The 17,714-nt window shown below is 37.4% G+C and overlaps 1 protein-coding gene across 1 annotated transcript in view; it reads left to right on the forward strand.

The window, feature by feature from the left end:
* Positions 1-679: 679 nt before the first annotated feature.
* Positions 680-17,714, forward strand: part of LOC105285027 (trace amine-associated receptor 9) — a 43,535-nt gene continuing 26,500 nt past the window's right edge. The window contains exons 1-4 of the mRNA XM_011348943.3: positions 680-812; positions 1,317-1,631; positions 3,370-3,495; positions 12,072-12,188. Coding sequence (XP_011347245.1) covers positions 1,410-1,631; positions 3,370-3,495; positions 12,072-12,188 — 465 coding nt within the window. The 5' untranslated portion in view covers positions 680-812; positions 1,317-1,409. The remainder of the gene's footprint in view (positions 813-1,316; positions 1,632-3,369; positions 3,496-12,071; positions 12,189-17,714) is intronic.

Consider the following 17,714-nt stretch of genomic DNA (forward strand, 5'->3'; position numbering starts at 1 on the left):
GATCGCCAATGGGCACTCGGAGAGAGAGAAAAAGAGGGAGAGAGAGCGTCATTGTTGAATTTGGAGATTAATTGCGATTTTAACGTGCGCGCAGCACAAAACGAAATCCGAAAAACGCAAGCCTCCACTTGTATTTCATATGCTATGTTTTACAACGCTTTTGTAAAAGTGATTCATCGGTGCACGCTCCAACCTGGTTCTCTCATGCTGACTATGTTAATATATGTATATCATTTTCTGCATGCGTCAGCCCTGCGAACTTCTTCCACTATTGAGATTTAGCTACAAAGAGATCCCGTTAGTATGCACAAAATGACAACTAAGTTTTGCCTTATCTTATCATAAATTTCACTCGCCAGATAGAGACAGATGAGACAGTCCGCGACGGCTTGCGAAAGCTGAACTGCTGAAGTACAACTTCTCTCGACTTTGTTACACGTGCGGCGCAAATCCAGTAAACTGGTTTTCAGTGGTAGAACTATATCTTTTTATTATCCGCGATTCTGTCTTTTGTCTGTTCACAGAGCCTGATGATTTGGTCCGTGTGCCTATAGACGGGGTGGATGCAAACTGCGATGCATTGCGCGTCGAGGGTGCATCGCCAGAGATCGAAGTCACGCACCGTTTTGCAGGTGCGCATGGACGACTCGTGAGTCCTGGTTGGTCCATCGGGCGCGTCGTCAGACGCGCTCAAACGCTCGCAATCGTGCAGATTCAGGACGCTCTCGATGATGAAGAAGCGGTGCTTAAAGAAGCTGGTCGGTTGTCGACGAGGCGGGCCCTCGGAAACTCGCGACCGACAGGGATGAAAGGTTTGTTATAATATCTGATCGTCGACGCTAATCGATTCCTGCTTCTCTTATTCTTCCCCCAAATCCGAACTGGTGAATTTTATTGGAAGAAAAAACACCCGCGCTCCTAAAAAAACAGTTTGCGCTCTTCTTTTACGACAATATCGGGCGCGAAAATAACCGAAATTTTTAACGATTTTTCAGGAACCGTTTAACGACCCATTATTGCAATATTTGTGTTTTCTGCATGTACTTTTTTTATTGTTGTATATTATTGTAATACACTAAAAAACATTATTATATCTGGGATAATCAACGAAATTGTTTGTAAAATAAACATGAAAGAATCAAATGAATTATTATTATATATAGTATAATATATTGAAAATTGATTTGCGCATAGAATAATTGAGCAAATTAGGGTTCCACTGAAAACTTGCAATCACACGTACAAACACAAAATAACAAAGCAGATATAATATCATATAATATCATTGGATAGAGATGATAACTTTTTATATTCAGGAACGTGTGAAGTACACGTGCCTCGAGCGGGACACGGGTGCCTCGTTTGGAGATTCAGCACCGCAGTCACGTGGGGAAGTAAGCGACCAAGAGATGACGATGGAACACAAACAAACGATCCTGCTGGCACCATCGCTGAGCAACAGCAGCTGTTGGCGCAGCGGCACGTCCGAAGCCGCATGGACAGGTCCAGGCCCTGGAGAACTGGTACGAGCTACTCTGATTCTGCTGCTCAGCGTTGGTATCTTGTGCGCCAATCTTCTAGTGATATGCGTTATCAATAGCAGACAGTACAGCAAATACATACATGCTCAAGTAAGTGGATATATTCGCACCTAGATTTACGTATAGTCTGTTAATAATAAATGGATACATCGAGTTTGGTTCTACGAATTAAGAGTTTAAGATAGAATTACATTTTGTTAAACTTAAATCGAGAGATTTCTTTCTATATTCTATATAATATTTCTTTTATACGAAACGATAGATAAAGCTAAGAAATGCGCGAAGGAAAGATCTTAAACTCTTGAAATATCTCGGCAAAGAATATATTAGAAAAACCAATGTAATAAATTTTCCGGGAAGTTACGCTTGCTACTATGAAAGAATGAAATGCACGGAGATCGAAATACGTGTTTGGAAATAACAAAGGAAATACTAAGAGACATGATGAGATTAATATTGCATTTGTTTTATGTCTTGTTTGAGAAATTACGGTGAGTGAAATATCAGTTACGTGAATATACGAAGATTTCAGTCGGTACCATAATTCACGTCCGTGATGGAAGGGTCCGTGGTATTTTCACCATTTCTCTCTTCTTCCTATATATGTAAATCAGTAGGAAGTGGTTGGTTGCACGAAATACACAGTACTGCACAGTCACGGTCATGTTACTGGATTCTAAATGAGTCGAGTCGTAGAAACTAACGACGATGCCCGTAAAAAGTTCCACATTATTCGTGAATGTTACATCTTCCATTTATTCGATTAATTAAAACTCCGCAGGTGGTCCATGGATGATGCCATAACATGCAAAATGCGAGAACGCGTTTATTAGAGCGCGGTGTGTGCGCGCGGAATAATATCATGTCTCACCGTTCGTCGATCCTCCTCCTAATGCATATGCAAATCTTACCAGTCTCTGCTAGCCTGACTGATTTTTTTGGCGATATTATATTCACAAAGTACGCGCTCATCTCGCGATGCTGTTGGCGCCTGCAGCCTGAATGTCTTTCGAAGATTTTGGTTATCTCGGCAACTATTTATTCCGCGAATTCATTATCGGAAATTACACAATCTTGTAGCGCCATAGATGCAGATGCTAATAAAGTCCAACTTCTGCCATTTTGTCTCCTTCCAGCTACTTCGCACTTCTTCTTTTCTTACTTAGCGACTTCGCGCTCGCATCAAGCCCGATTTATGCATACATAAAAGTTACGTAGCTTGTTAAATATGTATACGAAAGTTTTGTTAATTTCCGCGTGATTATTAAAAGTGGAGAAGAATATATAAGAGCTGAGTTAAAAAATAAACATTTTTCGTCTAACTCAAATTAAAATAATCCAGGTCGAAAGTTTTTTTTTTCGGATTATCAGGGAGAACTTGATATCTGATAAGTATCAGATTACTTCTCTCCCGGATAAAGTGGAAACGTTAACGAAACGGCAGAACTAAAGGGACAAAAAACGCGGCTCCAACCGCGGAAGCCAAATCCAATTCTACAATGAAAAGATTAAATTTGTGATGAAATTATAAGTGAAATTATGAGTGAAATTTTCTGTATAATTTTCGTATAAATGTTATTTCAAATAATTTTTAAGTTAAAAGGAACAAAAATATATTTTATCAGCAGATTATTTTAATAATAATTAATCGAGACATCATGTACTGAGCCAAACGGCGTTTTCGTTAATGGAGTCGATCAATATTTTCTCTCGCTAAATGCTTCATGACGGGCTAAGATCGCACGACATTATGCAGCAATTCAACCAGTCACGGTACACATTGACACTGACCAAGACGATCAACAGGTTCTCTTCAACTTTCTTCCAGCCCAGATATCTGCTGACGAGCTTGGCGAGTAACGACTTGGCGATTGGTCTTCTGGTGACACCTTTCGGTTTCTTACCAGCTGTATATGGATGCTGGCCGTACGGCGAAGTCGTCTGTCAAATTCAGGTAACTTTTGCGATATTTTGCCATTCTACTCTTCCTGTCAAGTTTTGCTAAGTACTGTTTACCGCGCAAATTGCGCAAGTTTACCGTTCAGCCATGTAAATTTTAATATGAAATAATGGACATTTGCGTTGCGATTTTAATTAGGAATTAGAAAATAAGAACGTTCCATGATCGTAAAATTGATATTAAATGATGCAGCAACTGTGACCGATATTTTTGTATCTCGCATCGTTTGTCTAAATATAACGGCGATTACGGTATCTCTTATAGCGTTGCACATTAAAAGGTCGTTCAATAACCTCTCGCACTCTCGACAGCCTTTTTTGCCAGAACTCGAGGAATTTATAGGAAATCTCGGAATGGCGCATTCGCGCGCGATGCTTGGCAGGAAATTATTATCGTTTGAAACTCGCGGCTGCGCTTCCGGCAGCCGGCACTTCTTCCGCTATTTCCTCCGCCAGTACTCGGCGGCTGCGACGTTATCGGAGTTCCTGGCGATAATCTTTACGCGTTGCTCCTCTCCCTTTTCTACCCCTCTCTCGTTTCCCACGCCATCTTCTGAGGTAACGGCGTGATTTGTGACCGTATATTTCTTCATTTCGCACGTGCTAAACTCCAAAGTGCACCCCTTCTGCTGGATTCCAAATCCCCGTGGTGTTTGCTTATCTAGCCGAAACGGGAAATTGCCGTAATACCCCCCGTGTGGAATTAGTATACACAAATTGTACGCGGATTAAGTCTAACTTATATGCGTGACTTGTAACAGCTACATCATCATAATACATCAGAGAATCTATTAGTTCATTTCGATAATACGATGACAACAGCGGATCAATGTAAGATGAACGCGCGTGTTCTTCATTGATTATCCAGCATAACAACGATACTTTTGCTTAATCTTAAACTACATATCTACCATGTGAGACTCATTTCCGTATATTCAGACATAATTATATACATTTTAATAATCAAGTAATAAAACTCATAGCAATTTAATGAGGGAACTTTAATGAATTTCCTCATTAAATAAAGATATGAGGCGGATCATCCTCGTTTATCGTAATTTCATTTTCATTCATATATTCCCTCGAAACTGTTTATATCGAATAAATGTGAAATATAATTATTTATTGATCTATTCCTATTAACGAAATAATTGGACAGAGTAAAAAACAGATTTCTGCAGTCTGTACCATTAAATGTATCATTCATCTATCATAAGAAACATAGAAATAGCAATGTCAACTTTATCTAAAGATACAGTCGTATACGAATAACGACAAATCTTTGCCGCGTTTCTCCCGATAAGACTGCAAGTATATACGACAGAAATATATGCTGCGTTATATCGGAATACCTTCCTGATATCTAAGATGTTTATGTCTTCCGATGTTTCGGCTTTACATCCAGAGACATATGCACATAATGCAGCATCAATCGTTGTCTGCTACCATCAAGATTCTCACGCTACGTCGCTTTCGTTGGAGTTCCACACTGGAACTACATGTAGATTCAGTGCGAGTAGGATATGTACGGTTATCGATTTGGGCAACAAACCTCCTGTCCATACTATAGTCTGTAATCAAAATCTTGTTGAATAACAGAGATCGATCAAGCAATATTGAAGGGAAAGAGAGAAAATTTCTAGCAAATAACTATTATTATCGAGAAAGCACATAAATGCATAAATAAATATTTTTCTGTAAAAGAACATTGTTATATTATAGTCAATAAATCTTGAGATTGTGCACGTATTTTATAACGTTTTTATCAACGAATTTATAAAATAAACTTGAGAAGATCACATGTTTTAATTAAAATTTATGAAGCGACTTTATTAAGATAATCTATTAAGATAGACAGCGTCGTGCGAAGAGTGAAATGAGCAATGGCATAAAATACCGCGTGCCAGTAGTAAGTAGAAACTAAGTAGAGGGAATTAATAAACGTGGAAGAAGCAAGTTCTCCGTGTAACTAAAAATAGTTTGCAGGTTGGGTGGAAACGTGTTGCAATTAATGATCAAGCTGAGTGGTAGCAGCTGGCAGAAAATTAATACACAGCACGTACAGAACAGAATTAATAAACAGAATACTGAAATACAGATGTTCGGTAATCAGAAAAATAGAGCTACAATATATTTTTTTAATTACTTTTTTAGATATTTCTCTGCGCGTATGTCGCATAGTTTTAAATATATTTCACATTGTTCTGGATGCGGAATTAATAACAGAAAAAAGCATATACATATACACACAATATTCTGAATGCAATATGCAAATATCTATTATTTTCATATACAGACAAAATGTTTTAATCTTGATGACGGATATCTCTAAAAGACGCTTGTATTATATTATACATGTATTTGCGATACGGAAACGTGCAATAACTGCGCAGAGACTTAAGCAAGATTCTATTTCTTACATCCTATTTCCTGCAGTGGGCGATGATCCTATAAAACTTTATGAGAACCGCCGACTCTCTTGAAATCCGAGGTCGGGATCTGCAGACACAACGAGACTTTCATAAAACCATGACGATAATATTCCAACGTACGTACAATTTCGTCTTGGAAACATATTCGCGCGCATTTCTCTCTCATGCGATCTTTTGACCCGTGTATCTCTCAACTATATATATGGGACCGATGGAGGGTTAACATCCCCAGTTCGCCAGCGAAGTCTTGTTTCACGCTCGACGCATTTCTCGTGCTGCACATCTCACACGTACTCGTATGAACTATGAGCGTTACTTTCATGCTTAATACACATGTCCTTAAAGTCTCTCGAGCTTTGCCGGAAGTCTCGCGTTCTCAAAAAGTTATATTATCGTGAATACATGTGCTTGCTCGGTCTCATCAATTTATTATTAACAAATTATTAACAACGCTCAGGTGAACAATCGGAGACAGCATATATATCCGATCCACAAATGCGTGGTAAACCCGTTTGCACAAAAAGGTAGCTCGTGTGGATCTATTAACTCCGCAAAGTAACGATAGCACCGATAACGTGGCAGACTTGTGCCGACAAAGGAGAAAGGGACTGTGCAAGCAACTTCCGAACTTCCGAACGATTGTGTAAAACTTTACGTGATTGGGAAATAAAGGCAATGCGACACACTAACGGCGGTTTCGTATCCGTTTGTTGAGTTGGCGGAACGAAGGCCGGTGTGGAACGACCGTGAATCCAACTGAGGAACGTGAAACCAACTAATGGCTTATGTATTACTGCCAACGGTCCGGCGGCATTCAACGTAAATAGCATTCGTTATTCCATCATGTTCGCAAACGATTGGTAACATTTCGTCCAGTTTAAATGGTTGAAAGTATCTACTCGCGGCCGAAACGACCAGTGATATAACTGGAGTTATTTTGAATAAAACACTGGATTCATATATAGGCACTAGCGCGATTGTGCCCCTTGATACGACAATGCACTGCTCTCGCTTGCATTGTTGGAACTTTCAGTAGACGACGGGGAATATGAAAAAGTGGGGAATATGAAAAAACAGCGCGCGATTTTCCATGATTTCATTCAAGCAATCGTTGAGTTTCCACGATAGGTTCCATCGTGAACGAAGCGGCCGGATATCACTTCTCGTTAACCCTCCAACTTGTGCTTATCGGAGGCGTACCAGTTAAATGGACTATTGAAAATAAAAAAAAAGAGTGATGAGGTCTCTCGCTCTCTTTCTCTTTCTCTCTTTGTTTTTTCATACTGTTAAAACTAGTATTTTTTAAATAAAATTTTAAGTAAAATGTTTTCAAATACTTTATTCGCTACATTATATCTGTTGTTCTATTATCGAATCAAAATTGTACATGTATATGATTTTCTATTGCATGGTGTTTGAAACATACGATGAATCGGAACAATTTTTTATTACTTTTTATAATTTTTATTTAAATGTCCAACAATGAGGTGCACGCGTATAACCGCTATGGAATAGTGTAATAATATATGCATATCTCATTATTAATTTTTTAAATATTTTTTAATACTCTTCTGTTTAGAGTAAAATATGTAAAAAGGTATATATAAAATAGTTTCCTGTGTAATATTGCGCATGCACCTGCAGTGTCAAGTGCAAACGATAGACCATGCTTGAGAATGGGTCGATTGCATCGACGATTGTTCCGTTGGAAAAGAATAGCAAAATGATATTGAGAATGATAGAGAGTTTGCGCATTCCAGGTATCCCCGGATAGTAGGATTTCGTCTCTATAGCTGCTCGATATTCATAGAATCTATCCTTAACGGTAACAAATCTTCCGCGTCTACGTGATAACTCTGGGATACGACAGCTGGGACGAGAATCGTGTGTATTCAGATATCCGCTCGAAACCGAACCGTAAACTTCGATAAACCAGTATGCCGCTTGTTCTTGCTCGACGATGCAACGGAGTCAGTCATCGTCGTTGTTACATGATGGTCTCGCTATGAGCGATGCGTTTAAGGAATATGGCCTATGTGAACGCTTATGTGAACGACGCGGTATTGTAGTGCAAGAACAAAGTCAAAATGCTCTTCTATTCCGACAGTTTTTGTCACGAAGATACTTTCCATAACGTAATCGAAAAGCAAGCATTTTGTGTTAATCGCAAGAAGAGATTAGCATTTTTTTTAATTTATCGCGATGCAATTTTCTTCGTTCACAATATTAAGGGGCGAACCGTGGGATTCCGTCGCAAGTTTGCTCGCTAATTACGGCCCGCGCCCGATAAAACGAGCTTCAGACTATCTATTGGTAAATCTCCCAGCGCTCGCTATCTGTATTTAGCTGCATAATGTCATTACTTATCCGCGGAACGAGCTACGACGCGACGTCGCCGCAGCGCCGACGCTTTCCACCGACGTTTCCCTTTCCTTTTCCCATTCTTTTTTCCACGGCATAAACCGACCTGAAAAATCCTTGCGCTGCCACCGCCGCGCCATGACGATAATACGATTGCGAATTTAATATTCCACAATTCCGCGTGTACGCCCGGCCGCGTGATGCTGTGCCGATGCTCGTTTCATTTTATTGGCGACGAGTGGGGAATTATATCGCGTCGAGAAAGGCGATTGCGAGTTTCAGTGAGGGACGCGGCACGTTTTTATTCGTCCCCATGCGCGCGGCACGGTGCGCTGACGCGTTTTAGATTCAGTGGCGGTACGCGCGCGTTAACCCCAGGTAGAAGAGAAGCGGAACAGCGGAATCCCGGAAGCCGTCGCTCGAATAAGAGTCAGCCCTTCTTCTCCACTCTTTCTCCCTCTCTTTTCTACCGTTCACCTGCTCGCTTGCTCGTCCGCTTGATTGTTAACTTTATTTCCCTGGCTGGTTCGGGCGCCGTCGACGTAGCAAAATTTTCTGCAGTCTTTCTAGAGTCGAGTATTCGCGTTTGTGTGATCTTCGCGTCGACACTGAATTTTGACTTGAGAATCGAGAGAGAGCGTTCTCTAGCCATGCGCTGTAATACACGTCGTTGCAGTCGTCCCGAGGTTTTTCCGAGACGAATGCAATTTCGCGTAACCACGTAGTGCCAGGCATCCCCTCGGGGAAAGTCCCTTAACGTGCAACGGTGCCGAATCCGCCGACTGTAATAATTATTCCGGTGGTGGTTAAATAAAAACTCCAGTGATGATACATCAAAGTCGCTGCTGCAGCTGGATGATGTTAACAACGGCGACGATGGTGATGGGTTAGCAGTAGCTCGGGGGGGGGGGGGGTGGCAGAGCAGATAGGTTGGTTTGTGGAAAATATTCGGTTAAGGTCTCCCGGGAGTGTCTCGAGGATGACACGAAACGAGGCCAGGCCGATCCTGGCCCCTTCAGATTATCAGAGCTTTTTCCTGGCTGTACGCCAACGGTCACCATGGCAACCATCTTAAACGTATACTCGGTACACTCGCACCCTCGTCTCGTCGTGGCTGTCTCTTTATGGATACACCGACGTCACTGATTCATCGAATCACGCTGTCTGGTGTGTTTGGGACCGTATTCTTTCCCAAAGATCGAATTGTAGCTATTTCTCTCTTTCTCTCTCTCTCTCGCTCTCCTTGTCTCTTACTGCCTCTCTTGCCTCCCTCGACAAGGATAGAACGTGTGCTGGAAAGAACGTGTCTTGAATCACGATAGTGTACATCTCGTTACATCCTGACTGTCTCACTTCAAAGCAGTACCGACGTATCGGACCTGACGACAGTTGATAGTGTCAGTAGATAGCTATGAAATTGCTCAATATGTGGTTGAGTATGTGTATGCTATATAGGCGGACATGCAGTTACGGTGCATGTCGTTTCTTTAAGGAAATGTCATATTTCTTCTTCTGTCAATTTCAGCAAGAGGAAACTGCGAGAGAGACGTTCGATTTTTATAAAATTGTTTGTAGACTTACATATAAACTATTCCAAGAAGTAAATTCTTTTAAAATGGAACAATTGTCTATTGTCTGTAAATTCCACATGGCTTGTTTATGTATACATTTATGTATACGTGTAGGTGTATTAATTGTTGAAAAATATCTTTATACTGAACACGTTGCGAAACCTGACTATATTAAATATAAACATCTTTCTTGAAAACTTTTTATCAAATTATATTTTGCACCTTGATATTCACAATTTGACTGCATATTTAAAATGATTGAATAATTAAATCATTAAAAGAGAGATAAAATACAGGATTTCTTAAGCAATGTAACGCACAGTAACTTACAGCCGCAATTGCGATTCAGTCGTAGGTTTAGTCGTAAGTTTAGCCCTGTATTCTGTAAGAAACTTTTGCTCTATAAGCTCTGTAGCCCTTAGCTCTTTAGCTCTTTCTCCTTTTCATTCGTTGTTCTTTTTCTTTTGCTCTACAGTGTTACGTAACTTATAGAGACATAGCGTTACAGATCATTTTTATAGTATATACCCCTTAGATAGGTTTCAATTTGAATGAAACCTACCTAATAGAACAGCTAGCGTTGCTCCTAGCGGTAATTTGCTTACTCATCGCTTGACAGATTGTTTCGCGTAATGCATGCACGTAATGCACGTTTGGAGAGCGAATTAGCATTTGCTGGCAGACCATGCGAAGACTAAGTTATGAGAAATTGACCCATACATGCCGTAATCGATTATTCTCTATGTATTAAATAGCAAGTAATGCTTGCGCAGAAGCTGTGAAGGAATCACCATTAATCACTACATAAACCATATCTTTCTTCGTATCATTTATTTAAATAATGATTTTTTGATAAGAACTATCATAGCTGATTTATAAAAAAAATTATTTAATTTTACATTTTTAATTAAAATATGACGTTAGAAGTAAAAATTTTACATTTTATTTTAATAATTTTCATAATTTTAATAATTTTATATTTTAATTATTTTAATATATATATATATAAACTTTATATTTTTTAATTATTTTAATATATTTTATTTTAATATTTATAATTTGGAATCTGAAAAACGGTAATTGTACTGTCAATACTTCAGAGAATTCAGGAAATTGAATTAAACGAATCGATAATATTTTGTTGTTCGTGAGATAATGTCTGCTTTTAATTCCTGAGATGTATCAAAATTGCGTTCTACAATCCGACTTCAATTAATGTGCGTTAATCCAAGTTTAGCCGTATAATGTTTACTACGCTCGTTTCACAAAAATAAAAGTATTCATTTCACATCGTTTAATCACGGACTGAAATTTGTAGATAAATGCAACGATGCGGAAACAACATTACGTCATGACAAATGCGATACTTTTTTATCTGACCGTGACATTTAATTACAGTACGAACTCGGCATCAGCTTCATAGAAGTCATAAACGATTCTTGGTATTACAAACTGACAATGAGTGTAACGTAATCATAATTTGCAAACGTATGAAATAATGGATAATGCTAAAATATTAATTAAGCCTCCCTACCGCGTTTCTCGCAGCAATTATTATAATAAGATAATTGAAATTTCATCTACCGTCAAATCTGAATAACAATGATACTCGTACATGAATCACAATGTTCGATACAAAATTACCGCAAAGCAGTGTGGCATCGGCGGTAAGCCGCAAGCTGTCGTTCATCGACGATGGCAAAACCCTGATTATTTTGGTAAATTCATGTGGCAGAGACATTCATCTCTAGAATAGACCAACTAATCCGACAATTTAATTCGATATCAAATTATTATATTGGTTTATATAGATAGTTAGACATATATATACACTACTCGACATTATTATCCCTGTTACATCTATTACCAAATTATTTAAGTAATTAACATTTAACAATATAATAATGAATTCATTTGTGTAATTTTCATTTTCGTCGATCCTTTCGTTTAACAAATCAGCAAATGTTTAACTTGTAGAGAGTTGGAAAGAACGATCAATTATTAAAGCTTTACATGTACAATAGGTTCTTTTTAACACTTTCTTAATTTATGAAAACTTCTCGCCTATCCGGTACAACGACTTATTGCGTTCACTCGTCAACCTATGTACTTCTTCAGGAAAGTACAAGTTATTTTATTTCAAAAGGCTGAAACAAGGATACCCAAAGAATCTCGTTTGCTCTTTCGGAAACTTTTTATTGTTCCAGGCACTTCTTAGGGGCGCTTTGACTCAACAGAGCGCTGTTATCCTCGTCTGCATGGCAATCGACCGTTATGTTTGCATGCTGCACCCTCATCGCTATCACAAGCACTCTTCTAAAAGGGTAAGTTATTTCGTTATTTATATTTGCTTATTAACAAATTAAACTAATGTACTTCTTTTTACACACATTCATCTGTATACCAATAATATATCATTAACATATTTATCTGCATACCAATAATATATCATCAACACATTTATCTGCATACCAATAATATATCATCAACATCATTAATGTAATTACATTATCAATATTGCAACTCTTTTTAGAATACAATATGTTCTTTTATTACATATAAATTATTTGTATATATTTATAAATATTAAGTTGTGACATTTAACAATGAATATCTATATGTTATTTAATAATGAAAAATAATCCTTTAATTTTACATTATTAAATTACTGTTTATATTGCAATGAAATTATATCTTCAGTTGTATTTAAATTAATATTATAAATATCTTTCAAAAAAGAATATATTCATATATTCATTACATAATAATGTATTAAAAATCATTCCTTGTAATGATGTTTAAATACATAACAATTTTTTCGTTTGTCAGTCGATTTCGAATTACTCTATTTAAACTCTTTTATTCCAAACGGGACCAATTGATATCATTCAATTTAAACGTTTCCTTCATCCGATTCGTTCATTCACGTAACAAGATAGAACTCTGCGTACTACAGATCTATCGAGAAGCAAATTTGTTCTCATTAAATACGATATCAGGTAAAGGCGGAAGTTGATTGACTCCAAGATAACTGTTATTTTTAGTTCAAATAATTGCTGTTCAGTGAAAATGACAGCTTCGTGGAACTCGTCTGAATCTTTTGAATTTAGGGAAGAATAGAGTATATTCTTCTTGAATTGACTATTAATATAACTATTCAATTCATGAATATCTATTCTATATTATATTACAGTATGTTTTTCGTTAATATTACTTTTATTCACATACGAAATATGAGGATTCAAGGATGATATTAGCTCACATTGCACGTAACCAGTTTGAAAGCTGAAAATATTTCTCGTTATAGATCGCTTTTGGACGTTTAATATCGTCGCAGCTAAAATATCGATACTTCAAAGCGCCCGTAAAGCATACATGCCTCTTTTAATCCTATACCTATTATATGTATATTATATAGTTATATATATATATATGTATATATATATATATACGTGGTCATCAAATATAGACGTGCTGCAATTAAGTAAATATTAAAAGAGATTTGAAATTTCACACAGAAAACATGGAAGAAATTTCAATTTAAAAAATAATCTCTAAGTCAGATCAAAACTTAAATTACCTCATGTTCTTCAATGGCGAATTAAAAATAGTAGTAGTCACTTCTGTTTTAGCAATATATTGAGAAAATATGAGAATCATATATATAAACACGTATCCACATTAGTTTTCCATTAGTTTTAGTCATAGTCGTAAATTTTAGTAATAGTAGTAAGTAGAATATAATATACATACTTTCTTTTCTCGGATTCTATAATATTATTTTCTAGAAACAACGCAGCTTTAATTTATGTCTTTCATAACTGTAGGGGAGACCAGGGATAAAAGTAATACGGGACAAATGTAACAAATGCGATTACTAAAAAAAAACATTCATGTACGAATCTATCCACGGTTATACAACGTCTTTTGAACGTTCCTCTCACCTCAGTAGCGCTCGAAGCTCTTTCATGAGAGGTTCTGTGTCTGTTGCATCGATGCCATAAACACACGGTCAAAGTAAGTATTTTGTGTTTTCTTAATTTCTTAATATTGCATTGAAAATTTAGTTTATCCCTTTATTTATTGTTTATTATAAATGAGTCGCTATTCCTTTATATAGTTTGATGCATATTTTAAGGTTAGTTTATTTTATAACATTAAATATTTGATCAATTGTGGCAAAAATCTAAGTTGGGACAAAAGTAACAGTCTGTTACTTATGTCCCGAAAACAATAATTGTTATTGGTGTTGATTTCTATTCATTTATATATATTTCTCTTACAAAAACGTTCTTATTATTATTTTAGAATGCCGAATATACGAAAAAGAAAAACAGATAGAGGCTTAGTACTAACAATAAATTCAGTTATGTTTGCCATAATTGTCTTTCTGACAATGAGTGACTGTTTTCAATTTTGTAACAGATATCGAAGTATTTAATACCTTTTTTATTTTTTGTTATCTTTTTTGTTTACCTATATGAATATCAATTCCAGAAATTTATGATTTTTCACTTTTTTAGTTAATTTTCTTCAGGTATAAATAATTGCATAACCTTAATTTATAAGAATAGTTTATGTTGTGTTATAAAAGAGAAGTTCCTTGTGATATTAAACATTTTTGTTTATTATATGTTTGTATAATTTCGTTTATTTTATGATTGAATAATTTTATGTTCGTATAATTTTGTTTTTATAATTTTATGTTTCATTATTTATATTTAAAATAATTAAACATGTCCAGAATTATTTGAAAAAAGTTTATAAGAAATAAAACGTTTCACTACATTGATTATATGTTTGTTTTAATTTTATTTTATCTTGTTAAAATCAACCTTCAGCCCTGTTACAACCAGCCCTAGGGGTAGGGACAATCGTAACATATCTCGATTTTTATAAAATTCGATTTTTCCACGTAATTGTATAATGTGCATAAGTTTTATCCATACCAAATAATAAGTAAAGAATGCATTAATCTTATGAGATCGAAAAAGTTTATAAATAAACAAGCAAATCGAAGATATCAACACAAATAAGCAAAATGTTACGTTTGTCCCTGGTCTCCTCTACATCTGATTTTTTTACTTAAAAGACATGAAAAAATATTTGTTCAGAGAGAGAGCCTACTTTTTGCACTTTCTATCAGAGATATCAAACTTGATTTTCACGTAAGATCTCTTAAAGAGCGAAGCAAAAATTGCGAAAGTTAGATGTTAAATATTTATGTAAGCTTTACACTCGCAATTGATTTGCTACAATGTTTCCGTTTTATGGGAGATGGAATTTAAGGAAAAGTATTATAGAAAAGACGAGTGCTACGGGCTGCGGGTTTGACATGGGACTGTTTTACATTATGCGATTTACGAGGAAGCACGATACAACCACTTTGTATGTTTTTAGAGTTTGTTTAAAAATGAAGTTCGTGAAAACGACCTTATCCGAAGGCGTCGGGGAGCTCGTAATCGTTTAGATTACCTCTGAAACTCGCGCGCGAGTCAAGTTATTATGTAATCCAGCAATTTTGCATCATCTTCAACGACATAGCAACGGAAGCGATTGGATCCGCGAGCTATACAAGCGCAAGTTTGCGCGTCGCGGCGAAGTTTTCGAGCGATATTGGCCGGATCCTTTCCCACAACATATCTGCGGTTTCACACCACGGTTTGTCGAAGCTCTGGACGCGCGTCGGTTTACCCTGGCTTAACCGCCGAAATGAATTTCCGAGGAGATTTAAAAGCGCATCAGAATGCAAAGTACCCGGCGTGGCCTCTCATTCATCTACCACGCAGATCCCTCTATTCCGAATCTATATGTAGCGAAGACCGGCATACACAGGACGGTTCAAAATTGCCGTCCAACGACCGGTGTCAGGAATAAATCTGATCCGGACGGGATCAGAAAAAGTCGCAATGCTGACTAAGATTTCTTCGACTGCTGAGACCTGACTGAAAGCACTTTGGAGAGAGAGAATCGAAAGTAAATTGTTCGTCCTAAGTATTCCTAGCGAAAAGAGATCGATTCTGAATCATTCTGTATACGTAGTCGGCATCATCAACAAAGTCGTCTGTAACGGATGCTTTAGAGAATGTGGTTTCCCAGATCACGCCACCTACGACGTACTTTTACCTTTTAATATATCATCCCTCGTTCTTATAATTCTCCTCTCGTTTCGAAGACTGTGGATTGGCCATCTACATTTTTGCTTGATGCCACGCTGTAATTTATCGGACGGTAATCTTTACTTTTTTTCACATACTTTACCGTAAATGTTAATGCATCGCAATTCGTTCTCTTCTTCGTAACAGGCGCATCGCACGATACAGCAGAGCCGTAATAGCAGCGCTACTTGCACAATCATTTGAAATGAGAGAAAGAGCGCAATGCGCGTATAAAAATCAAGGGTGAAAAAAGAAGTCAGCGAATCGCTGAATCATGTCTTCTATTCATTCCGTAATTTTCCGCCTATCAAACGCTCGGTCGCTCATCGAATTCTGGCGGTCCTTCGTCTTCCTTTTCACGTCTGATCGGCAAGAGCTGTTTCTTCTCGCTGATTTCGATTTCACGAACTTAATATTCTTCTACTCTTTTCTCTCTCCGAACTTGAATAATTCTTTCAATTCTACGTTCGATTATTTTAATTATTTAAAAACCTGGAATTTCACTGATTCTTCCAGTTTTAGATATTTAAAATACGATTTTTTACGTAACACTGTATTTACAGTTACATGATAACGACGTATCGCACATGTATAATTTCGTTTCTACGTTACGACTAGTGTATGCCCCTATCATATGACGGTAGTTTGAAAATAGAACTTTGTTATCCCGTATTTACCCGTAGCATTACCCGCGGCGCAATATTCATCCGCACGCCCGTATTTAGTTCAAAGTTCGTAGACAACTTTGTTCTTACCTCTTTGTTGCTGTTATTCACAATGCGCGATGAATATTAGCGGGTCGATAATACCTTCGATGACATAACTGTCAGGGCATCGCAATTCAAATGCATCGCAATTCAGAATGCATATCTCGTAACTTCTGTGCGCGTCATAAAATCCGGAATGGCGTCTGCATTATGCGCGCGTCTCCGTTACTTGTGTATTTTCAACATTCTTTAAATATCATCATGGTTTTCGCGCAACCACAATTCGCTGCGACCCCCTTTTCGCGATACTACTCGGTGATACATCAAAGAGTTCACATAATTCAAGCAATAAATAGCCGGTTCTTTCTTGGGGTGAAAATTTATGGTGGTCTCGTGACGTACGAAACGTTTTACGCGCAGATGAACAATTTTCGATACTTGGGTGCGTTTCAATGTACTTTCAGATGCTTTTAAGAATGTTCTCGAACTATCGGATTACATCTATGACGACGAGAGAGAAAATGGAAGACGTTGCACGAGTGTCGTTTCTTACTGGGGAAACAGTAAGGTCGGGCGTCATTCCGTTGATTGTTCTCCGGGATCAAAACGAGGTTCCCCTAATCTCGATAATACTTAACACGCCGGGTTTCTGCCGTAAAACTGAACCGTCGATAAAACTGTTCCGTGGAGTTTCCTTTATTTGCTGAGAGATTCGATCAGGTGAAAAGGTGGAAAGCGCAATGCTCCTAAGAACGTACGAACGCACAATCACGTTGTCCATGTTTTCAAATAGTAATCAACCCTCACAATTCACTAAATTCACCTTTACATTTCGCGCAAAAATATCGATGCTTTTATTTATATCATACTTTTGTATTTACGATATGTGACATTTTTATGCATTTTATTGTTACACACACATACACATGGGGCTGTTTGCACGCATCCACTTTGACCAATGCTTGCAAATATTTGTACAGTCGCG

Source organism: Ooceraea biroi, chromosome 2 (assembly GCF_003672135.1).
Source record: "Ooceraea biroi isolate clonal line C1 chromosome 2, Obir_v5.4, whole genome shotgun sequence".
NCBI lineage: Eukaryota > Metazoa > Arthropoda > Insecta > Hymenoptera > Formicidae > Ooceraea > Ooceraea biroi.